This window comes from Ahaetulla prasina, chromosome 2 (genome assembly GCF_028640845.1).
Source record: "Ahaetulla prasina isolate Xishuangbanna chromosome 2, ASM2864084v1, whole genome shotgun sequence".
NCBI lineage: Eukaryota > Metazoa > Chordata > Lepidosauria > Squamata > Colubridae > Ahaetulla > Ahaetulla prasina.
This window is the reverse complement of record NC_080540.1, coordinates 117,132,303-117,158,278: the sequence shown is the minus strand read 5'-3', so window position 1 is coordinate 117,158,278 and position 25,976 is coordinate 117,132,303. Positions and strand designations below refer to the sequence as shown.

At 39.9% G+C, this 25,976-nt stretch overlaps 1 protein-coding gene across 1 annotated transcript in view; it reads left to right on the top strand.

Moving 5' to 3' along the window:
• LOC131190546 (uncharacterized) overlaps window positions 1–23,542 on the top strand; it is a 103,676-nt gene extending 80,134 nt beyond the window's left edge. The window contains exons 3-4 of the mRNA XM_058167882.1: window positions 18,378–18,727; window positions 23,400–23,542. Of these exons, the coding sequence (XP_058023865.1) occupies window positions 18,378–18,727; window positions 23,400–23,542 (493 nt within the window). The remainder of the gene's footprint in view (window positions 1–18,377; window positions 18,728–23,399) is intronic.
• The last annotated feature ends 2,434 nt before the right edge of the window (window positions 23,543–25,976 follow it).

Here is a 25,976-nt window from a genome sequence, read left to right as displayed (position 1 = left end):
CAGCTTATAAGATCTGATCTTAGATGTGAGGAGAGGACATCCAATTCCCTTACGGGTTCTTTCCCAACTTGGGCACGCCTACACTGCAGGGCTCTGCAGTGGTTCCTTCTTCCATTTCAAAAGAACCACAAGGCCTCATTACCATTGCGGGTCCAGATTCCTCAACAAGTCAAGGACTCCCTGCAGTGGTGGATCTCCCCAGCCCTGTCAAAAGGCAGAGAGTTCAGGGAACCCCAACGATTAATACTGACAACAGACGCCAGTCTTCACAGCTGGGGGGCCCATCTGGGATCAAACATGGCTCAGGGTCAATGGTCCCCAGAGGACCTCACCCACAACATAAACTGGTTAGAACTACGGGCTATCCATCTAGCTCTACTATCATTTCAGGACATAGTCCTCAATCAGGACATTCTAACAGACAATGTGGCTGCAAAGGCCTAGGGGGAATTCATTCGCAGCCCTTGATACAGGAGGCTGTGCAACTGGGCCTCTGGGCGGAGTCTCATCTGAAATCCATTCAAGCCTCTCACATATCAGGAGTGACAAATACACAGGCCGATTGGCTGAGCAGAGTCTCAGTCGACCAAGGAGAGTGGCAACTGAACCCGGAGTTGTTCTTAGAGATCACACGCCGCTTCGGGACCCCAATAGTGGACCTATTCACCAATCACGACAATCAACAACTGGAACGGTTCTTCACCAGGTACCCAACTCCGGGAGCGGAGGCCAAAGACGCTCTGCGCAGCCCTTGCCCCCCCCCCCGGTCTCCTATACACCTTTCCTCCCATCCCAATTCTTCCCAAGGCTATCAGGAAGATGCTGGAGGAACAGGCTCCCCACTGGCCTCAGTGCCCTCAGTCCAGGTTGTCGCTCAGCCAGGGGCAGCTGGTCCACCCGGACCCTCAGTGGTTCCAGCTGACCGCCTGGCGCTTGAGCGGCACATCCTGAGGAAAAGACACCTACCTACTAATGTCATCAATACCATCCAAGTTGCTCGTCGGGGTTCCACCATTCGCATCTACGGTTCTACCTGGCGTACTTTCTGCACGTGGTGTTCTGACAAAGACATAGATCCAACGAGCGCTTCGACGGTCACTATATTGAAATTCCTACAACATGGTTTGGAGCAGGGACTGGCGTCTAACACCCTTCGACGACAGGTATCTGCTCTCTCTTCTATCTTGGCTTGCAGTTCCAGGCGTTCATTAGCTCACCACCCCCTCATTCGCCAATTTCTGAAAGGGGCAACCAACATTTGCCCTCCAGTCATCCATAGATATCCCACTTGGGACCTCACGAAGGTTCTACTCTCCCTCATCAAGAGTCCCTCCGAACCTTTAAGGGAATGTAGTTTGCAATATTTATCATACAAGATGGCCTTCTTAGTCGCCATCACTTCGGCTAGAAGAATCTCAGAGCTGGCTGCCCTTTCATCCAGGGCAGATCTCTGGTTTTTCCACTCAGACAGGGTCGTTCTCTGTTTAGATCCCACCTTCCTTCCAAAGGTTAACTCCCTGTACCATAGATCCCAGGAACTGATCCTTCCTAATTTTTCTCCAGATCCGATACACCGGCTGGAACGGTCTTGGCATACTCTCAATGTCAGGAGAGCCCTTCGAATCTATCTTAAACGAACCGCCTCTCTCAGGAGGACGGAAGCTCTCTTTGTGTCCTTTCAACCAACCACCATCAGCCTCAAGGTGTCTTCCTCTACTATAGGCAGATGGCTGAGAGCCTGTATTGCCAAGGCCTACCAGATTCAGGGGCTACCTATCCCAAGCCACATTACGGCCCATTCTACGAGAAGTGCGGCCACGTCAGCCGCTTGGGCTACCCAGGCTTCCTTAGAGGAGATTTGCAGAGCCGCCACATGGTCTTCTCCTAACCCTTTCATTCGACATTACAAACTCGACGTTTATGCGTCAGCAGATGCGGCCTTTGGCCGCAGGGTTCTCCAGAAAGTCCTGGTGGGGAGTGCGAGCCCGGACCGGGTGGGTCCCTCCCAATAGGACTTAGCTTTGGTATGTCCCATGCCTGGCTGCTGGTCCCGCCCTGCTGGAGAATGGACATTGGTCCTATCTGAATGTCCTTTCTCAGTTGGCGGGACCAGCAGCCAGCCCCGCCCTAGGTCGCCCAGTTCCGGTCTCTTCTGGTGGGAGGAAGGGATCTCTGGTCGTCGGTAGCTGGGGGGGGGGGCATAACCTGTTTTGGCAGTTCTTGTTTTGCAGCTCAGTGCGTCAATCTGCCGCATCATCCTCGTCCGAAAGCTGAGAAGCACCAGGAGGAGGAGGTTTTTTTCAACTAGCAGACTCGATCCCATTGGACACAGACCGAGTCAATCTCATGCCTGGCTGCTGGTCCCGCCAACTGAGAAAGGACATTCAGGTAGGACCAATGTCCAATTTTTATTTAATTTATAGGTTCAACTTCCAGATGACTCTGGGTAGCATGCATTTTAAAAGTGAGAAACAATAAAAGGTAAAGGAAAAATAAGCATGTCCAGAGAAAATAAACCCAACACACTTGGGTTGGAGGGAGGAAACAATAGGACTTGACGGTCATTATAATCCCAGCCTAGGAACAAAGCCAGGTGTTCTTTGGAACAACTGTAGAGTAAGAACCATATAGATTTCCAGAGGGATAATTTTCCACAGGGCGAACACACTTTCTTAGGTCCTGATATAAGACATTGTTTAACTGAAGAGATCTAGAGTGAGCCTAATCTAGCTGAATGTATTGGTTTGACAGAAATTATTGGAAATAGGCAGCCACCTTGAATTATACCCAGAAGCTTACTGGCAACTAATGCAACTTGCAGAGTAGCATATCCATCAGTTCCTTTGCATTCTGAACTAGGAATAGATTCCGAGTAGTCTTCTAGGGCAGCTCCATGTACAGTGCGTTATAATAGTCCATTCTGCATAGGTGATAGGTGGTAGGAATGACTATCAGAAGACCCTCCCAATCTAGCAATGGGTGCAACTAGATAGACCTATGTTACAAAGGCCCTTCTATACACATCTGCTACCTACTAGGACCAAAGAGGAAAAGTCCCCTTATCCAGGGAACCCAAGTTACTCAGTCTTGTCAGAATTGAGCCTGAACCCATTCATCCCAATCTAGATTGGACAATCTCCAGATATGGGTTTGTTTCCCTATGAGTACTCATTAGAATATTTTAACTTTGCAAAAACGGTGGCATGCCATCATTCCTGCACCATGTGCGGATATCTTTCAAATGGAAACAAACTTTTGGAGTATACAACAGTACTGATATGGAAGGTGATATATGATCTCGTTATAAGAGAGTCAGAAATGTTGGCTCACATTGATTGAGAGTGATCAAAGTTAATCTACCTTTTGTGCTTGTTCGCTATGTATTACTTGGATATAGAAAAAATGTGCCACCGTTCCTCCCATTTTGCCTGCTGGGGATGGCACAAACCAGTTTCTCATATAAATAACTATCTATATGGTAGATTCATGTTTTGCTATATCTCATGATATTTAGTAACAGGAATTCCTTTGTAACCTTGTTATCACCTCATGTCCATTGCTAGGAAAGGCCCATAGGCAACTATCTAAAAAATGACCGATAGTGCTGCTTATTTTCTTCCATTCCAGAGCCTTTTAGTTGCACTTTAGATGATTTCTTAAGACCATGGTGCCTAAGGACTATATTTAGACAGCCTCAGATCTGTTAGCATGGGACAAAAGCATTACACTCAAACAAAGAACCTGCTGACGTCAAGGCCAGTGGGAATGAAAAGAAAGAATGGAAAATAGGTTAGGGACTTAAACAAACCAAACCATTACTCCTTGTGTACAGAGTGCTAGTTTTTTGAGCTACAGCTGACCAACTTATTTTGGATTTTATATGATATTAAAATAATTAAACAGACTAATCTTTTTTTTAAATACAAATGTTGCTTATTTTCTCTTAAGAACCTTGGATGCTTCTATGTAGGTAGGTATTTGTTAGATCAAAGGGCACATCCAACTCTGTGCCCAGTACCAAGTGCTTTAAGTTAATGATGTAAGGCAGTGTGGTGTCTATGGAGCATTTAATACCATTTTATTGGCAAAAAATTTGTCCCAGACCTGATTTTTTAAACATAAAGAATGAGGTTGTACCTCAGATACAATTTGGGAGGAGTCAGAATCTGATAAAGGAGAATATTTACCACTCAGATTGAAATGAGTGATGCTCTCTGAGCCTTGCTTGTTTTCTTGCCGGTATTTCATTACCCAAACTAGGTAACATTATCAGTCTCATCTGAAATGTGTGGAAATGGGTATCTGCACAGAAGATATTGTTTCAAATAAGCCTTATTGCACATATTATCAATTTTCCTTAAAAAAATTATGAAGGCAAATGCTAAAATGTATCACCACTATTTTACTCATGTTGAATAAAAGACCTGTTCATACTTTTCACCATTTTAATGAATGAATGTTAAATGCATACATATCATCTGGAAAAAGATGGTGTGTCTTCCTCCTTCCTTCCTTCCTTCCTTCCTTCCTTCCTTCCTTCCTTCCTTCCTTCCTTCCTTCCTTCCTTCCTTCCCTCCCATTTTTAACAAGGTTAAATCTTTCCCCAGAAATGTTTGAAACGTATTTTTTTATATGATTTATCAGCCCTTCTGTTCTAACTGTAGTCTGAATGCCAGACTGTAGACTGTAGATTACATACCCACAATATATTCCTGTATGAGTGAATATAATTCCTGTCACATACACAATGTCAGCTACCCCAAATTCTCCCTTTGCTGGATAAAAGCTTTAATCTTCTTAAAAGACAGGGCAGAAGCCCAAGGCTAGGTGAAGAATGAGATTTCCATCTTTTCCAGTGGGTTCTGATTACTGTAGAGCAGGGTTTCCCTGACAGGATTTCCCTTTGGGGAGGTGTAGACGGAGTCCATGGGAGTTGTGAAGAACCTTTTCGTTGTACAATAAATCCTCCTTTCCCAAAGTTTCATTCTATTGTTTCCATTTTTCACTTGTATTCATTTTGATGTTTGGATTTTTAAAGTATGTAATTAAGATTACACTAAAGAGAGGTTTGATGGCAAGACATGTAGGAACCCCTAGTTTTGATTCGTACTGAAGTTGGACAAATACAAGAAATTGAAGCAGAGGGATATTTGCATTGGGAAATGTATTTCTATACAGTAAAAAGTGATAAATGCAAATTTCCAGGAATTTACACTATTTCCCACCCCATTTTCCGTGTTATGCTAAGACTTATTTTTGTTATCTCCCTATACAAGAAATTGAGTTGTTAAATTTCAGTCTCAGTCCACATTTAGGCTATAAAGATTTATTTTTCATTAGAATCTTTTTATGATTTATAAATTTTTGATTTCTCTTTTTGTGATCTAAATCTTGTACATTGATCTCTTTATTTGTATTAGGCCAGTGCCTTTTTAATGCATTTGCCAGTTCTTGCTTCTTTATTTAATTTCAATAGCTGCCCATCTCAGTCAAGCACTCTGAGCAGCTTACAATTCAGATGTTATGATTTGGAAGGTTCTGTAACTTATCTTTATCAGTACTTAATATTTGTATTTTAGTATTCAACATTTAAAAGAAGCTTCTATATTTTATCTTATTTTAAAATAAAGTTTATTTTGTTTCTCTCCGGTGAGATTGTTTTATCTTTTACGAGATCAAGGATGGGCTGCCTTTATACTTTATACAACCAAGAGATGACATTATTGAAATAATCCCCCATTGCACAAGTGGGGGACGGCAGGAACTACAAGTGGTAAACGTGGTACCAGGGTATGAAAAATAAGAAGGAGAGAAGGTTTTCCCTCAGTCTTGCAACACAATATAAAGAGTTCATGTCAAAAGTAGTGGATTGTGGGATAGCTGACATTATGATGGACAGCATATATATATGAATCAAGAACACTTCTGACTGCACTGGGAATGCATAAGCATGACTTCAGGAGCTGATTGACATAGGTTAAAACTTACCCTGTTTCTCCGAAAATAAGACATCCCCTGATAATAAGACCAATCAGGCTTTTGAGCGCATGCGCTAAAATAAGCCTCCCCCTGAAAATAAGCCCTCCCCGAAAATATTTAAACGCACAGCTGGATATCAGATAAGACGGCAAGAGGAGCTCCATCTTGCTCCACGAGCCCCAAAATAATAAGACCTGCCTGAAAATAAGGCCAAACGCTTATTTTGGGGTTCAAAAAAATATAAGACAGGGTCTTATTTTCAGGGAAACACGATATGTACTGTATGTTCCCCAGTGTAAGGGATTCTTTGCACAATTTCTCTGTGCCTAAAATATGCATGTTCGTTACATACATGCATTCCCTAGGTCCTACTCCTATTTACACCTCTATTTCTAAAGACAGTTCATATAATTAATTTGTATTGTTCTATCCACTCTCCAGATGAAGAGGCAATAAGTGACTAAATTCTGTGGTAGGCAAAAATTTTATATTTTTTCTGATCTTCCATCCTCTTCCACCATGACCTTAGAATCCTTAGAATCCAGATACATGTCCTCATCCTGCTGGGGCCCAGGAATATTTTTCTTCCTCCAAATGGGTATTTGAACACTTTGATGAGTCTTGTCTCAGTTTCACCCAGCATTCACTGCTCAGGCCATTTTAAATTTGCCAACAAACCTTAGTTTGGAAATAAATCAATATGCCACAACTTATTCTAAAAAAGTAGTGCTGACTTGTTCATTTTAGCCATGCTAAACCTGCCACCAAATAAGAATAGCATGGTTAAGAATGAACTGTTGCTGACCAAATATCAGTGGAATACAAGATTATATAGAGAGAATGAACTATGTTTAAATTGCAAAATCAGTTGAGGAAGATTTATTGGCTTGGGAGAAATGGGAAAACTAAGAAATTTGTGATTCTATGGGATTAATGAGATCCTGAAAAAATAGAGATTTGAGAATTTTAAGAAGCAAAATGCACTATATGAATCATTATGGATGTAGTGGAGCAGAGATACGTTTCTATGAATTGAAAACTGCAGAGAGATATAATAGTACAAACTAGATTTATTTTTATTTTCTATCATCTGCCTTTAATTTTATTTATTATTTACTGTTTACTATTCTTTATGCATGTTTTACATGATGCCTGTCCAAAAGACAGGATCATAATGGCTACTTCAATATGTATGTAGGTTTGATTTTTTTTTTACAGCACATCTCTTTCAGACGTCATTGTATATTCTCCAACTGTGACATTCATTGCTTGCTTCTAGGATAACTCTATTCTTTGGACATCTATGGAGGTTCTCAGTCACCCAGGTAATGGTTGTCCCAAAGTTGCTTTTTTCTTCTTCAAACTGAAGAAGCTTCATGGATGAGAAGTGAACATTTTAAAGAAAAATCAGAAAGTCCAGTTGCCTTTAAAAATAAAAGCACCTTTGGGTACTTTCTTTGGAATTGTCATCTTTTTCTTCCCTGTTTTAAAAAAAGAAATTCCATGTAATGTCATTCTCAATGCAATATAATCATAGCATTGTAGCTTACCAAAGTGGGAAGGTGAAGTGCTGGTGTTTTGTTTTTGTTTGTTGAAGCTGTGTTGCCTTTAGTAAAACTTATATTTGCCAGTCTTGCCCAGTTTTTCCTTCCATTAATTAAGCCAAAGATAAAGGAAAGGAAGACCCTCAGCCAGATTTTAGCTGTATTTTTCACATATTTTTAATCTCAACAAGTAAGTGATAAATTATGTATTTTTAAGTAAATATTTAAAAATGTAGAACCTTACTTAAAAAGTAAGGTTCTACATTAAGGCTAGAAAAACAAAATGCACAGGTATAGTATATGCGGTACCTTGCTCAATAGTAGTAACTGTGAAAGGGATCTTGGAGTCCTAGTGGACAACCATTTAAATATGAGCCAATAGTGTGCAGCAACTGCCAAAAAAGCCAACACAGTTCTGGGCTGCATAAACAGAGGGATAGAATCAAGATCATGTGAAGTATTAATACCACGTTATAATGCCTTGGTAAGGCCACACTTGGAATATTGCATTTAGTTTTGGTCGCCATGATGTAAAAAAATGTGGAGACTCTAGAAAGAGTGCAGAGAAGAGCAACAAAGATGATTAGGGGACTGGAGGCTAAAACATGTGAAGAACAGTTGCAAGAACTGGCTATGTCTAGTTTGATGAAAAAAAGGACTAGGTGTGGCATGATACCAGTGTTCCAATATCTCAGGGGCTGCCACAAAGAGGAGGGAGTCAAGCTATTTTCCAAAGCATCTGAGGGTAGGACAAGAAGAAATGGGTGGAAACTAGAACTGCAGAAAAAACAATTACTACCAACCTGCCTTCCATTGAGGACCTGTATACTGCATTCGTCAAAAAGAGGGCTGTAAAAATATTTACAGACCCCTCGCATCCTGGACATAAACTGTTTCAACTCCTACCCTCAAAACAAAACTATACAGCAAGGGTCTCCAACCTTGGTCCCTTTAAGACTTGTGGACTTCAACTCCCAGAGGAGTTGAAGTCCACAAACAAACAGGAAGCAGCAGATGAAGCTAAGCAAGATCACATCAAATACCTGTACAATTAGCACATGGGCCCCCCAAGGCTGTGTGCTCTCCCCACTTCTCTCTGTATACCAATGACTGCATCTCCAATGATCCATCTGTTAAGCTACTGAAGTTCGCAGATGACACGACAGTGATTGGTCTCATTCGAGACAATGACGAATCCACATATAGACGAGAGGTCGAACGACTAGCCTTGTGGTGCAACCAAAACAATCTGGAACTGAACACACTCAAAACCGTAGAAATGGTGGTAGACTTTAGGAGAAACCCTTCCATACTTCCACCTCTCACAATACTTGACAACACAGTATCAACAGTAGAAACCTTCAAATTTCTAGGTTCTATCATATCGCAAGATCTCAAATGGACAACTAATATTAAAAACATCATTAAAAAAGGACAACAAAGAATGTTCTTTCTGCGCCAACTCAGTAAGCTCAAACTGCCCAAGGAGCTGCTGATCCAATTCTACAGAGGAATTATTGAGTCTGTCATTTGCACCTCTATAACTGTCTGGTTCGGTTCTGCAACCCAACAAGAAAAACACAGACTTCAGAGGATAATTAGAACTGCAGAAAAAATAATTGCTACCAACCTGCCTTCCATTGAGGACCTGTATACTGCACGAATCAAGAAGAGGGCCGTGAAAATATTTACAGATCCCTCACATCCTGGACATAAACTGTTTCAACCCCTACCCTCAAAACGACGCTATAGAGCACTGCACACCAGAACAACTAGACACAAGAACAGTTTTTTCCCGAAGGCCATCACTCTGCTAAACAAATAATTCCATCAACACTGTCAGACTATTTACTGAATCTGCACTACTATTAATCGTTTCATAGTTCCCATCACCAATCTCTTTCCACTTATGACTGTATGACTATAACTTGTTGCTGGCAATCCTTATGATTTATATTGATATATTGACCATCAATTGTGTTGTAAATGTTGTACCTTGATGAACGTATCTTTTCTTTTATGTACACTGAGAGCATATGCACCAAGACAAATTCCTTGTGAGTCCAATCACACTTGGCCAATAAATAAATTCTATTCTTTCTATTCTTTGTTGCTGGTATCCTTAAGATTTATATTGACTATTTAGCTATGACTATCATTAAGTGTTGTACCTTATGATTCTTGACGAATGTATCTTTTCTTTTATGTACACTGAGACCATATGCACCAAGACAAATTCCTTGTGTGTCCAATCACACGTGGCCAATAAAGAATTCTATTTTATTCTATTCTAATCAAGGAGAGAAGTAGTTTAGAACTAAGGAGAAATTTCCTGACAGTTTGAACAATTAATCAGTGGAACAACTTGCCTCCACTGGAAGTTTTTAAGAAGAGATTGAATAACCATTTGTTTGAAGTGGTGTAGGGTTTCCTGTCTAATCAGGGGGTTGGACTAGAAGACCTCCAAGGTCCCTCCCAATTCTGTTATTCTGCTCTGTTTATTAAAAGTGTCAGATGAAGCAAAAGTAAAAGGGATAAGAGAACAAAATAGTTAAAACAATTTACAGTACATTTGAGTTTTCTGTTTGCCAGGGGAATGAATTTTGAGACTATACAGCAGTAGCAACAGATGCTGAGATTCACAGGATAAAAGACTAGCGATCCTAAATCTTTTCTCCCAAGAGCCTTTTGGGTCTGCATATCCTTTTACCTTATTATTAAAAATAACCCCACTGTAATTGTAAGTATTAACATGTAGACATTCTGTATGAAAAAGGGAATTACAGTATTGCCCAGATTATAGCAATATGGCAACCTGAAAATCAGTTAAAAAGAAATCCAGAAAAAAATATAATATGCTGTTCAGACTACAATATGGTACTGATCTGCTACAAATGAAGATTTTCCTGTCCAAATATTATAGATCACCAAGAGAAAGTTCAAAACCTTGCAATTCCCAAAAAGTATGAAAGCATATTATATTTTCATGGACATAGATTCAATTCTGAAGAAGGTTGAAATTAAATACCCAGTTCCATGCCTTATTCATAGTGATTTGGAAAATGACATTTAGTACAAATCTGAAAACAGTAATCAAAAACCTAGCACATATTTACTTATTTCTATAGAAATAGATCCCCTGAAGCAAATAGCTCTCTACTTCAATTTCTCAGACTTCTCTGGCTGCAAGAAGGTTTTAGACTAGTGTACTTAGATGCTGCTGGGAAAACAAGAAACCTCAGTCTCCACTTAGCTTCTCCATGGCCTTCTACCCTGCATTTTAAAATTATCAAACTCAAACTAGGGTATTTGTCAGATGCAAAAAATCAGGAACCAGGACAGAGTTCAAAAGTACTACAAATTTTTTCATGTTACCTCTATACAAGAATCTGAATTGTCAAGGCGGATTGGCACCAGATAGGAGTCAACAGCCATCGGGGGTGGAGGTGGGGAACTGGACATGTTTCTTATGGGGACATAAGTGCTCCAAACTGATGATGCATTTGATCTCATTCTCAGGCTCAGCCTGGTCATCTGCTACAGTATCTAACTCTATATAGGTAACCAAAAGCCATCTGGAATGTACGGACATTAACTATTTATTAAAGACACAAGTACATAATGGCTTCCTCTACCCCTGCTCTGTGTCAAAAGTGGTATTTTCTGTCTGCCATCTCAAACGATATTGCCTGGTTCACCTGTTGCAGTTGTATTTCATAGTAGTGAAACAGTTCTACTTCAATTAGTTATACTGCCCTATGGCAGGAACAGCCTATCTCCTCTGACCACTAATTGTTTCCCTCCATGGCCATTTTGTACAGATTCACAATAAAAGATGAAAAACTTTAAATTTTTAACAAGTTCAGTGATTAAATAAAGGAAAAAATGGAGTTTCTTTCTACTTTCCCTTTCTTTTCTTCTTCCTTCCTTCCTTCCTCCAGTAACAAAGTTGGAAGGGACCTTGGAGGTCATCTAGCCCAGCCCACTGCTCACGCAGGAGACCTATAGTAGGGATTCAAACCGCCGACCTTTTTTATTTATTTTTTATTTATTTATTTATTTATTTATTTTTATATCCCGCCCTTCTCCGAAGACTCAGGGCGGCTTACACTGTGTCAAGCAATAGTCTTCATCCATTTGTATATTATATACAAAGTCAACTTTATTGCCCCCAACAATCTGGGTCCTCATTTTACCTACCTTTTAAAGGATGGAAGGCTGAGTCAACCTTGGGCCTGGTGGGACTTGAACCTGCAGTAATTGCAAGCAGCTTCTGTTAATAACAGACTGTCTTAGCAGTCTGAGCCACCAGACTTTCTGATTGACAAGCTCAGCGTCTTAGCTACTGAGCTACCTAGGAAACCACCTTCTTTTCCTTCTTTTCTTTTTCCCCCTCCAATTAAATTCACCCATCAAGAAAACCTAGTAAATATAATCTAAACAGAATATTAATTCATCCACCACAGCAGAAAAGGAAGAGGTTGAAATCTTGAAAGAGGTTTCTTTAGGCCATTTCATTTCCAGCTGATTTATGCATGGAAGACGATTAGCTTTGCTGTAGTGTGATAAAGCAGTGGATGGGGGATGGCAATAAAGGCTATAATTCTGAGCTTTAATTCTGGTAATACTGATCAGTGCCATTGGATTATTGAAACAAGAAGACATCTGAAGTCATACAGTGTAAGTTAGCTGTGAAAGCAGAATATGGTATTGTTTTAACTGAACTTGTGGAAAAGCTATGGCTACAGTGTGAGATTGTGTGAAGTTTGTAGAAAAGGTACCACTGAGAATTGCTACAGTATGATTGAGGATGAAGGAAACTTTTAGTCTTCTGGAGTACATCCCAAAAGAAGCTAGGATATAAAAGAAAAAATGGAATATATAACTATTTTACTTTCCCAAGATTTCATTTCATTTCATTTCATTTATTAAATTTCTATACCGCCCTTCTCCCGAAGGACTCAGGGCGGTTCACAGCCAACGTAAAACAGAATTCATACAATATATATAGATAAATTAAAAACACTATAAAAATCTGATTAAATTTTGGCTAACAATTAAAATTAAGTTATTAAAATCAAATAATAAAACTCCAGTTAAAAGATAATCTACCTTTTGTAAAATGTTACAATTTCAAACACAGTATAAGGCAAGGGGTATCAAAACCATGTTGTCACAACAGTGTCACGTGTCATATCGCGACTTTTTCCCCCTTTCCTAAACTGGGCATGAGGCGTGGCCTATGCGGGACGCATCCGGCCCACAGGCTACGAGTTTGACAGCCCTGGTAAAAGGAATAACATTATTGCCCAGAGCATTCTTGTAAATAAGCATGGTGTTAAAAACTAACATTTTGCTTTGCCAGCAAGAAAGTTTCTAGGGTGATTGTGGCCTTCAGAAATTGATGGTAAAAACTAGGTCTGTGTATAAGGGCTGGCTTTCCCAAAATTTGGTAGTAGATGAGATATGGATCTGATAAAAAAATCTGGTTGGCTATGACCCACTCTGAGATTTGCCATTCTGGTTTTGGGTCCTTCAGTAGTTTTAAAGGCATTACTATAGAAATTAACTGGCATTGATCTTTTTATCATATTTTTATCTGTGATTAGGGATTTTTGCAGTGTGAATTCTACTTGTAAAGATGGGTTGTAGAAAGAAACTCAGAATCCTTGTCATATACTCACTGAACATAAGGTTTCTTTGGTTAGTTTGGTATACTGGAGTCCCTCCCACCCTTCCTTTTCCTCTGAGTCCTTCCTTCCTTCCTTCCTTCCTTCCTTCCTTCCTTCCTTCCTTCCTTCCTTCCTTCCTTCCTTCCTTCCTTCCTTCCTTCCTTCCTTTTACTTCCTTTTTCTTGTTTGTTTACGAAAAGACACCTTGACTATTATGTTGGTTTCTCAATATGATAAATCTATGGTAGAAAATGGAGAAGGAAGAGAGAGGGAGAGGGGATGGGGGTGGGGTGGGCGGAAAATTGAGACTTATAATTACAATTGCGATACCTAGTACCTTTGATTCTGTCACAGTCCACATCATATAGCAGACAGCACTTTAACACTGTAATATAATATAACAGAGTTGGAAGGGACCTTGGAGGCCTTCTAGTCCAACCCCCTGCCCAGGCAGGAAACCCTACATCATCTCAGACAGATGGTTATCCAACATTTTCTTAAAAATTTCTAGTGTTGGAGCATTCACAACTTCTGCAGGCAAGTCATTCCACTTATTAATTGTTCTAACTGTCAGGAAATTTCTCCTTAGTTCTAAGTTGCTTCTTTCCTTGATCAGTTTCCACCCATTGCTTCTTGTTCTACCCTCAGGTGCTTTGGAGAACAGCCCGACTCCCTCTTCTTTGTGGCAACCCCTGAGATATTGGAACACAGCTATCATGTCTCCCCTAGTCCTTCTTTTCATTAAACTAGACATACCCAGTTCCTGCAATCGTTCTTCATATGTTTTAGCCTCCAGTCCCCTAATCATCTTTGTTGCTCTTCTCTGCACTCTTTCTAGAGTCTCAACATCTTTTTTACATCGTGGCGACCAAAACTGGATGCAATATTCCAAGTGTGGCCTTACCAAGGCATTATAACGTGGTATTAACACTTCACGTGATCTTGATTCTATCCCTCTGTTTATGCAGCCCAGAACTGTGTTGGCTTTTTTAACAGCTGCTGCACACTGCTGGCTCATATCTAAATGGTTATCCACTAGGACTCCAAGATCCCTCTCACAGTTACTACTATTGAGCAAGGTACCACATATACGGTACTGGTGCATTTTGGTTTTTTTGCCTAAATGTAGAACCTTACTTTTTTCACTGTTGAATTTCATTTTGTTAGATAGCGCCCAATGTTCAAGTCTGTCAAGATCTTTCTGTAACTTGAGCCTATCTTCTGGAATGTTGGCTATTCCTGCCAGCTTGGTGTCATCTGCAAATTTGATGAGTTCCCCATCTGTCCCCTCGTCCAAGTCATTGATGAAGATGTTGAAGAGTACTGGGCCTAAAACAGAGCCTTGGGGTAGATCTGTAGATCTGTAGATCTCGCTTTGCTCAACCTTATGCAATCAGAAAATCTGGTGGCCCCATCACTATATACAGCAATAAAAATGCTCAGCATTTGTTCTGATTCTACAAAAACCTTCCTTGATTATATTTTAACTAAAATCTTTTTCTTATGGGACTACTAATAGGAAAATTCTGGGTGGTGTCTTTGCCATGCTATAACAAATAGCATTGTGCTGTTGTAGCTACCAGAAAAATGTGCTATAGAAGACAAAACCATATGATGAAACATATCAATGTGACAAAGTAGTAAGAGAGTAGAGAAAGTAGGCATCGAGCAGATTACTTAAAAATAGCTATATGTTAAAGGTAACAATGGAACTATCTATTGAATAGACACCATTAAATTATTCCCTGTAAAATTAAGGCCAAGCATTGAGCTATCTGAGTGCTGTGGCTCAACTCCACAGGCTTTTTCCTTAATATCACATATCTGTGAAATAAAACATTTGTGATGACATATAGATGATAGCCTAATATTTAAGGCAACATGTTTATGAACTCAGATTTGCTGAATTTATTCATTTGCTACCTGTGTAATGTAATTTTGTAAGATCATTTTCAGGATAACTAACCATGGAGTCCACAATAGTGCTAATGATGATTTACACATACAGAACTGGGCTCAGAATCTAGCAGGTAGAATTAATTGGTATTTTTATTTTTGTATGAAAGATGATACTGGGACACCAATTTTAATACATTTAATTGTCACATCTAGAAAGTGATGGCAGCTTGAAAGACGAAGACTGCATGCAAGAGTGAACAAAGCATGGTTACAGTGGGAGATCACTGGTGTGCTCTATGATGGATGCATGCCAGTCCATCTAAAATCGAAGATATGTCAAAGAATGGTGTGCCTAGCAGCTCTATATAGTGATGAGTGCTGGCCAGTCATCAAATGCATTGAGCACACTTTACACGCCATGCAGATGCACATGCTTCATTGATCATTAGGTGTTTCTCTCCTTGACCATATTAGCAAGGACACAGTTCAGAAGCAAATGGACACTATGCCACTATCAAAGAAAATAGGGGAGAAATGTCTACAGTGATATGGTCATGTTCTATGAGCAGCACCCTACACCATTGCCTACATTGCTTCCAATTTAATTTAGATGGCAACCACCCGCATGGAAGGCTGAAGCAAAAATGGCAAGATACAATAAATGTGGACATGAAAAATGCCCATCTGGACCTGGATGCTGCATTTTATTATGCAAAATGGCGCTTGTTTACCTGAAAAGTGGACTCTGCACCTGCAGGAAAAATACTTAGACGCTGCTGCTGCTGGTGATTGTCACATCTGTTATTTGCTTGGGCATCTCAGCATTTTGCCCACTACAGTTTATGAAATCTGTTGCACACATAATCCATTTATATTCCCATACTTTCGCCTTAGGAGGTGGCCATCTTTTTTTACATTAACTTTTGTAAGGACATTTAGACTCATAAAAATTATACTACCTTGTAGATTGTCATTCTATTAGCATGCTGTGTGTGTGTATATATTCACAAAGACACACAGATACACACACACATATGTTTAAAACTCTCAGTGTTCGTCTGTTTGTAACCTTCAATAGGGCAAAATGATGCATCATGGGGCAACAGTTTTTTAATCAATGTACCTCAAATGGGTTAGCTTAAAGAATGCATCGAAATTCCAGGACCATTACTCCTATGGGATTGTAATTTGGCAAAGTTGTGGCTGCTTCAGTGCAGCTGCAGTCACGTGATTGTCATTTGCAGTGCTCCCTGCCAAGTTCCTCCAAGAAATATCAGTGGGGAAGCTAACAGGAAGTCCGAGGGGTCTTCTATTCCCACTGCTGTTTTCCCTGCCTTGGTCATTTTGTTCTCAGTTTAAGTAGGCAAATATTTCTGAAATGATGACCCAACAGGTCGTGGCTTGTGTAGTCTCCAATATTGTCCTGAAACACTACAATTGTAGCATTCTCCTCTCACTCCTCTTGCTAACTTTATTTGCCTTACAAGCATGCATAGACAATAGCTACACAAATCTGGTATAAACATAACAATCCTATTCTGACCTTTTTAAATGAAAACAAGCCTGTCTTTGGGGGAAAAGGTACATACAATATTCAGGTATCTACATTCCAATGGAAAAATTGAGCTTAAGCAGAAAGCTGACATCAGTCTAATATGCTATGATATAGATTGTCGAGAAATATCATTTGTATGCAGGATGTTCATACTGTGTGTGTGTGTGTGTGTGTGTGTGTGTGTGTGTGTGTGTGTGTGTGTGTTTCTCTCCTTGTATAAATTGAGATGGGTTTGGTTTGGCTATAGCCCCTGCTATTGGTTCCAGACCATCATGTGCCAAGCCTGGCTGAGGCTTTGGGATGCTCTGTGCTTGCATTAAATCGATCCACTGCTGCACATTAGAGCTGAACCTGCCAGTGAATCAGACCTTTTCTTTTTTTTTTTCCATTTCTCTGCCTGCCTGCTTGCCTGCCTGCCTCCGTAGCACCAGTCTTATTTTAGCTTATCGAGGAGGAGGAGGAGGAGGAAGAAGAGGAGGAGGAAGAGGAAGAAGGAGAAGAAGAATACAGGCAGAAAAAATACTAGACATTGCAGCAACCAGGGAACCCTTATGAGTAGATGGTGGATGGAAACTACTTCTCTTGTCTCTTTCATTTTTGGATTTTACAGGATTTCTTTGCTGCATTCAGCTCCAAGATGAAGCAAAACTGACACACAGAGAAAATTATACACGCAGTCACACCGGGTGAAAAAAAGAGAAAGCAGAGACCGCTGGATAGCAAGGGGGGAGGAATATCCTACAGCTTCAGCAGCTTAAAGGGAGCCCAAACCCCTTTCACCTTCAGATCTTGGACAGTGCTGAAGATAGCAGGATGGAGCTAAAGTGAAAACAAACCTTGGGGTGGGGGGGTGCTTTTATTTTGGTTTTAGGATTTTTGTTTTGTTTTGATTTTTTTTTTTGGTGTGTATATTTGTAAGTTATTTTTGCCTTTCTTTTTTTGAACAATTATTGGTTTTTTTTTACAGTGCATTGTTTTGTGAGATGGAAAGGCAAGTACAGTGATATCGTAAATCTGATAGAAATATTTTATATCTTTTTTTCCTTTTTGTGAGGACAGATATTTGCCAACCTGCTCAGTATAAAGGAAGCCTGCATTTTTCTCATTAAATTGAACTGAAGCACTGAGTCGATGTGAGGCTAATTTTGATGGTGTCTTTTTATTTTTATTTCAATTTATTTCCCCTCGGGCTTTGAATATAGAAGTAGGAGTGAGGAATTGGTGCATTCATTTTCTTTAATTGTATTTTTCCTTCCTTGGTAGGATAGAGGTACTGCTGTCACTGATTTAATTTGTCATCCTCCCCCCTTTTCACCTCCCAAAGGCAATGTCTTTTTTTAATTGAAATATTTTTAATTGAGGGTGCATCGAATCTTTTTTCATTGCAATTTGTTTTAGGAGCAGTTTGCTGCATTTTTCCCTGTTAACTGCAATCTACTATTTGGAGTTATTTTTTCTTCTTCTTGGGGTGTGTCCCCCCCTCCCCAGTTGCAGTCATTTAGGTAGAGGTGGAGAGAATTTGTACATCATTTCCATTCTACATAGGGAGGTGTGAGTGACCATGTCCAGGACCTCTGCTGCTTTCCTTGGCTGTGCTCCTGCCTGAGTGCCCCCTCCCTCTGCTGCAAGCTCCCCAGCAGCATCGACAGCAGCCGATGGGATGCGATGAGCTTCTTCTCTCCAGCAACATCCTCAGCAGCATAACCCCCGGCCCTTTGCTCTTTGCAGGATGGCTCGGTTTGGAGATGAGGTGCCAGCCCGCTATGGGGCAGGAGGTTCAGGGGGAGCTGGCGCTGGAACAGCAGGCGGCGGAGGTGGCCGGGGTGCTGGGGGCGTTCGGCAAGGTGGTCCCCCAGGGGCCCAGAGGATATATAAACAGTCGATGGCCCAGCGAGCCCGTACCATGGCACTCTACAACCCCATTCCTGTTCGGCAGAACTGTCTGACTCTCAACCGCTCCCTCTTCCTCTTCAGCGAAGACAACGTGGTGAGGAAATACGCCAAAAAGATCACCGAATGGCCATATCCTTTCTATGGGGGGGGGAGGGAAGCTGTTCAGTACCAATACTTAGGCCGCAGTAATTACTTACACTTGAGAAAGGGCAATAGCAAACACTGTCCTGCATGCTTGATCCTGCCTCTGCATGAAGTCCCACTAGCACATCCTCCACCCCAAGCATTCCTGTTCAACCCCTGCATGTCCATATCATCCATTTCTCACATCGGTATCACTTTTGGGTGCCTTTCCTCTCTCATCAACCTGTTTCTGCCAAGGCGCTTTTTTCCAACCAGATTTATTTAACTGATGCTGTCAGCTGTATTGCTGAATGCATCCCTTTTCTGCTCCCAAGAGGTGTAATGCTTTATTGGGAGATGCTTTTTCTTTTGTCCACATGTCTTTCTGCTTGCAATATCACTTTTTAATGTGTACATCGTTTTATGTGTCTGTTTCTCTGAAATCTCTCCCTATGAAGAGATTCTGAGCTTCTCACTAATCCAAGCATCGGATACTTTATATCCTTCTCTCCCTCTGCTTTACCTTTGAAACCTGTTAAAAACTACTAATGCAAAATAGTTCTTTTTCCAAAAGGGTGGAGATGGTGCAATGGGGAGGGGAGGGGAGACCGGACAGGTAGCATTACCTTTTTATTTCTTTCCCATAGTTTGGAGTTTTAGAGGCTGCCCCAGTTTCCCCTTCTTAGGATAAAAGGACTTTGTAGGCCTAGGACCTTCATGGGCAATCAGTAGTTAGTATGGTTGCCAAATATATGTTATGATATGATATGGGGAGTAGGACTCTCCAACACTATTTCTAGTTTATTGCACAGAAAATTGTCAAATAGTATGGATCAGGAATCAGCCTAAAAATCTTTAGAAGAGACACGTGGTGAGAAATGAGTAGCTAAATGGGTTTTCCCCTCCCCCAATTGTTCTACAGGGCTGCCAAGAAGTGTTCCATGTTATTAATATGCATGTAATCCAGGAGCAGGTGACTGAGCACTTGAGATACAAGAAGATAATTAATATTTTTGTAGGTGGGGAGAGATTGATGAGCATTGCTAATTGCGGGAGGGGGTGTTTTCAGACTATTTGTTTCCTCTGATATGGAAGAAAAAGCCAGATTCATCACTCCAAGTCGGTATGTAAATACTTTATTTTCTTTAATTCCTATAACTATTTTGTATGTTGACAAAGAACAATATGCGGCTGTAATATATAAATTATGTTATTTTTGTGGATGTTCTCGAGGTTTGCATGTACTTTAAACCTAGTTTATCCTGATGAAAAAAAACTTAATGTCTATTAATGCTTAGGTGTAAAATATTGTTTTTATTCTCTGATGCAATATTAACAGTAATTTTCAGTGTTCTTTTGTGCAGATTGAAATGTAAGGCACTAATTTTAGGGAGATACCATATAATGATATAGCAATGTTGCATGTCTATGGCAAAAATATTCTTGTGTTTTGCTACAACTTATTTTGTATTTTTAATGAAAGGATTGTGTGCAGTTTTGTTGTCAGAAAGGTGATACTAGAACACATTTCTAAATTAATGGTGTAAATACAAGTGTAATAATAATCAGATTTTAGTTTCTTATAGTATAAAAGGTTTTGTACATTTTTTAAAAATGCACATGGTTGAGTTAGCTCATCACCTTAGAAAAAAGAGATTATTGAGCGTGTCTTTAAAGTTAATAAAATGCTGCAAACACTGATTGAGATAGAAATATAAGCAAATGGGTGGAAAATCTATTGAATTTCATTCATTGTAATTATTCATAGAATCTAAGAATCTTTTGAAGTTTCAAGTTATTTGTGTGTATTGTTTCTCATGGAGATAAAAAAATATTTTTGTGTTTTGGTAAGATGAGGCAATAAAATTTGAGAGATGGGAAGTAATCACAATCAAGTTGATCCTGTGAATGGAGTGCTGGGATTTACACAAGTTGTAATCTCAGTTCAGTCACAAATTATATAGTTAGAATTTTCTTTCTAAATGTAAAATGTAAATAATAATGATGATGATGATGATGCCTTTTTGAATGTTCAGTTGACTGAGTTTCTTGTTTAATGAATAAAGATAATAAAGATAATAAAGATAATAAAGATAATAATAATAATAATAATAATAATAATAATAATAATAATAATAATAATAATAATAATAATAATAATAATAATAATAATAATGTGATAGGAATAGAAGAAGCTAGATAGTCAATTTAGGATAGTAGTATTAATACTGACTGCAAATAATAAGATTTCTAGGTATTTTTTTCTATTTCACCTATAGATGCCAAAAATGAAATTTCTGCAATAGTTCAACAAGAATAAATAACTCAAAGATTTATAATACTGCTCATACAATAAAATGCTATAGTCAGTGGCCATGTTAAATCTTGGTGGGCAGATGGGTTTCACAGAGTTTAAATGTATAAAATGCTTCAATTCCCAGCATTCTCCTGAACACCTTCTTTTCCCCAGTGTTACTTTGATATTTCAATGTTCTTTTCTTACATACCTTCACAACATTTCATTATTTTTACCAGAGAGGTCAAACGTGAATGCCAGATACAGTCCACCTGAAATGTAGGCTTCTCTCCATTTCTAATCGAATGGTAAAAAAAGACATAACCTATATGACTGATTATTTTTGTAACAATATCACTTGGCCTTTGAGATTTAGTAAATTAGTCATTTAACTTGTCCCAGATTCCTTCTCGGAGTAATTATCTAGTAAAACTAGTTGCAACAGTACTCCAAAATGGTTAGAAAAATGAGTTAGAAGAAGGCTATGCAAATAAAGTATGAAATATAGATTTGCTGTTTCATATCTGAACGATTTTCAATATATTCTTAGAACAATTTAAATAAAGTATACCTTACATAAATTTGAGGAGTCAGACCAATAGATGTAAATGTAGCCTCAGACATTAAAAACTGATTTTCATTTCTATAGGAAGCAATAAGATAGTATTATGGAAATAATATCTGAGGAATGTTGAACCTGCCCAAGCACTGCATGACTTCTTGTTTTGAGAAGTATTGTTCTTTCTCTTCCTCCCGAAAGTCACACAACACAGTAAACCAATGTTCGTTTAATTATAATTTAATAAATCAATAACAGTAACTGGGTTTGTACTGAACCAAAATAAAGCAAATCATATTAGACTTAGTGTTATGTCTGGAATTTAGTATGAATGTAAAGTTGGGGAAGTTGTATGCATCCTTTTCTAGTTTAAGGATGATAGGAGGAGAAAAAAAATTGTAGGAGTTTAATAAACATGACTGAAGCAAGTATTGAATTCTCCCTTAGGTCCCCAGCTTCCAACTGATGATCTTCATCTAATTACTAATCACAGAGACATGGACTCATATTTAGCTTTTGAATTTTATATTCCAACAGGGAGTAAAAGTTGGTAATGGAGGAGATGGGAAGACTGATTAGAAGTACAAAAATAGTTGTCTGTTACCTGCCAAGCATGTTTATTCTGTGTTCTGCCTTGTCAATAATCTATATGTAATTTTGGCAGTAAATGAGCCAACATTCTACCCTGAATTTTTGCATGTTTTATGTTAGGTAGGTTTAGTATTCTACAGTGTTATGTCAATCCAGATAACTTGATTCATAGCTTTCTTCATCCTCATCCAGCAGATTCTTTGATTGGTTTGGGTAATATGAATATCTGTCACTCTGATAACAGCTTAGACACATTGGTTAGTATTCCATTACGGAAATTCTCCAAATTTAGAAAAAAATTACAGCATTGCATCAGCAGATGCAAGTGAAGTACGAGTAGCAAGTGGGACAAAAGTCTTTTTTGTGCCACATATTTTAAGTTTGGATCTTCCATTCATAAACGAGAGGAAGAGTGATAAGAATTTTAGTTGCTTGTGCCACTATTACCAGATAGAAAATGAGTTAAATCTATGACTTCTAGTTGCTCCCATCCTTTTACAAACCACATACTGGATTAGTTCACACATTGTGAGAAATCATGGTTTTCTTAACTGTAGCTCATTGAATAAAACATTAGCTGCATCCATCTGCTAGGGCAAGTCATCAGCAATAGTTTACAAACCACAATGGCTAGGTTTTTGTCATAACATGTTTCTTAACCAAGGCTTGTTGAATAACAATTACTAGATTCTCACAGTGAACTTAGACCAAACCAGATAAACCACATGTTGGGGTCCCTTTGGAAAGAGGCAATCATTGAACTCAAACATCATGATGTTTGAGTTCAGTGATTGCCTCTTTCCAAAGGCCTACAAAGATACTACATCTCTATTAACTATCTGTGTTTTTATGCTGTGCATAATGAATGCTCTTGCCGTTTTCTGGAGCCAGAAAACCATGGAATTTTTGACTCCTGGGGAATTTCTCTAAGAACCTTCATAAACTTGGCAACTAGTAGCGATTTGTGATTTATACTACTTTAAGGGTAGAAGTGGGGTGCAGTTTGGATATTTTTTGAGGAAGAAGCTGTAAAAAGGTGAGTATGACTATATCATGTTGTTCTTTCTTAGTTTCTAAAAAAGAAGAGATGCATATAAGTCTTACCCAACTCCAAAACAACTTCCCTTGTAACTTTTTCTTTCAAAAGTTGCATTTCCTCAAAAGAATCTGTTCAGACCACATGACAATATTGAAGCAAGCAAAACTGGAACAAGTGGTGGGTAACCCCAAACCAAAATTGAATCTTTCCATACTCCTTTCTCTTGTTTTTTTCCTCTTGTCCCCTAAGTTGCTGAGGTAGTAATTGATCCATCTGTTTGGAGTACCATTGTTCAGTTCAGGTCACCACAGTCCAAAAAGGAGAATAACAAACTGGAGCAAGTTCAGAGGTGGACTATCAAGATGGTGAAGAGTCTGGAAATCAAACCCTAGCAGGAATGTTTAAAGTACCTGGGTAAGTTTATCCTATACAAAATATGACCAAAGGGAACCAGTCTTCAAAGAGAGAATATACTTCTCTACATTGCCCCAAACCATAGGACCAGAACCAATGGATTAAAACAACAAGGAACTCAAGGCTACACATCAGGAAAAACTTCCTGACTGTATGACCTGTAAGCCTTAATACAGAAACTATCTGAATATCAGAATAGGCTATCTCATTATGTAATAAATTCTCCTTCACTAATTCTGGATGCTCACCTGTCATAGATGCTGCACTGAGCAATGGGTGGGATTGAATTTCTTCTGTGGCCCATTCCAATTCTATGATTCTTGAATGGAAAGAAAGGTCTAAGCATTCTGAATTTATTGCTTCCAAAGTGCATTTGAAATTAGATCACCAAATATTTGCAATTAGGTCAAGAGACACATATGTTCTTAGAGTCATAAGTTGCTGACCTCAGTAGAAGCTAAATGTATGCCTCCCTCTTTTATAAACTTAAAATTTATTAGGAAAACAAATGAAATTTATTTACACTCCCTTTAATGTCATCAGTAGAAGCCCCATATTTAATTCCATGCCCTTATTTGTTGCAGTTATACTCAGGCTCTAAACAATAATTCTTTTCCTCTGATCAAAACTTACTGGGCTCAAGTAAAGATCCTCTTTGATTCCAAATAAACTTTTATGAATAGCTTCCCAATAAATGTAATCTCATATTTAACAAATGTAAAGCATTCTTTAATACTGGTATGATGAATAAATGTTTCTAAGAATTTGGTTTATGCAGCATAGTTAGAATTTGCTTATTAGTGTAGTAATAGACGTTAAATACCCTAATGCATTGGATATAATATGTGCTGTATGATTTTATAGACAAATATCTACAAATGAACTGTTACCTGCTTAATCAATGTATATATGAGTTGTTTGTAGGCTGTGGTTGTAAAAGTATGTATTATGGCATGAGGTTGAAAATGTTGGTTTGTTTTCTGTACTAGAGCCCAGGCCAAGTCCATAAAATTAGTACTGTTTGAAGTTTCAATTCCTCTGATGATTATCTATGAATGAACAAAAAGGCGATAAACTAGGCACTCCATCTGGACTGTCCTTTGTTTTCTACTCTATGCCTGCCCTTATTTGGGACTACCATCATTCTGGACTACCACCATTTATCATCACTCTTGCCATTCGGAGATGGAGCCCCCTTATTGCCGATTTTATCTTCAATTGCCGTGCGCTACTCTTCTTGTGAACTCTTGCACCTGCGAGGTGCCCCCGCCTCGCAGGAATGGCCCTCCACATTATCGAGGGCCGGCCTCCATGACGGGTTTTGGGACCCACAGAGGTGGCATGCGAAAAAAAAGAACCTGTGGGGTTTTTTAGATAGGGAATTTTTAAGGGGTGGGAGAGTAAGGTCGGGTAATGGGGGTAACCCATCGGGTGGGGGGCTAGTCCCTACGTGTGCTCGCGGCGGCTTTTTATTAGGTTCAGAGGTCAGAGGGGAGGACTATGTTCCTATTCGTGAGGGTGGTTGTATTGAGACGGTAAGTGGGAGGGGCAGGTATCGATTCTCGGGAGCGCGTGCTCGATGTTTGAAAGCGATCATGCGCTCCGACCCCTCAGACCTCTCCTGTTCCCCGGATGGTCAGGATCCTCAGAGCTTGGGCCTTCGGTTGATGTTATGCAGTGCTCGGTCCGTGGTGAACAAAGCCCCCCTTATTTGCGATCTTATACAGGGGGGCTCCGCGGACCTTATGGGCATTACAGAGACCTGGCTGGGCACAGAAGGGGGGGTGCCCCTTGGAGAAATGTGCCCACTGGGTTTCCGGGCATTCCATCAACCGAGGGCCCAAGGTAGGGGTGGGGGGTGGCGGTTGTCATAAAGGAGAGTCTAGAGCCGAGGGAGACCACTGTTCCTCAGATTGCCGGTTGTGAATCCCTCTTTGTGAAGTGGGGCCATAGGTGTCAGTTGGGCTTGTTAGTCACGTACCTGGCTCCTTGCTGCGTGACCACAGCCCTGCCTGAGCTGTTGGAGGTGCTTGCTGGGGTGGCGGTTGAGACCCCTAGACTTATGGTCATAGGGGACTTTAACCTGCCATCTACCGGGATGTCATCAACATCGGCTCGGGAGTTCATGGCTTCCATGACGCCTTGGACCTGACGCAAGTAGTGGATGGCCCTACGCACATTGGGGGAGGCACACTGGATTTGATTTTCATCTCTGGACAGTGGATGAGTGATCTGGTTTTGGGAGACGTAGTCATTGAGCCGTTGTCATGGTCAGATCACTCTCTCCTCCGCCTGGACTTTCAGACTGCCACTCACCATCGCAGGGAGATGGGACCAATACGGTGGTTCCGTCCCAGGCGCCTGATGTACCCAGAGAGGTTCCTGACGGAGCTTGGGCCATTCCCTGAGGAT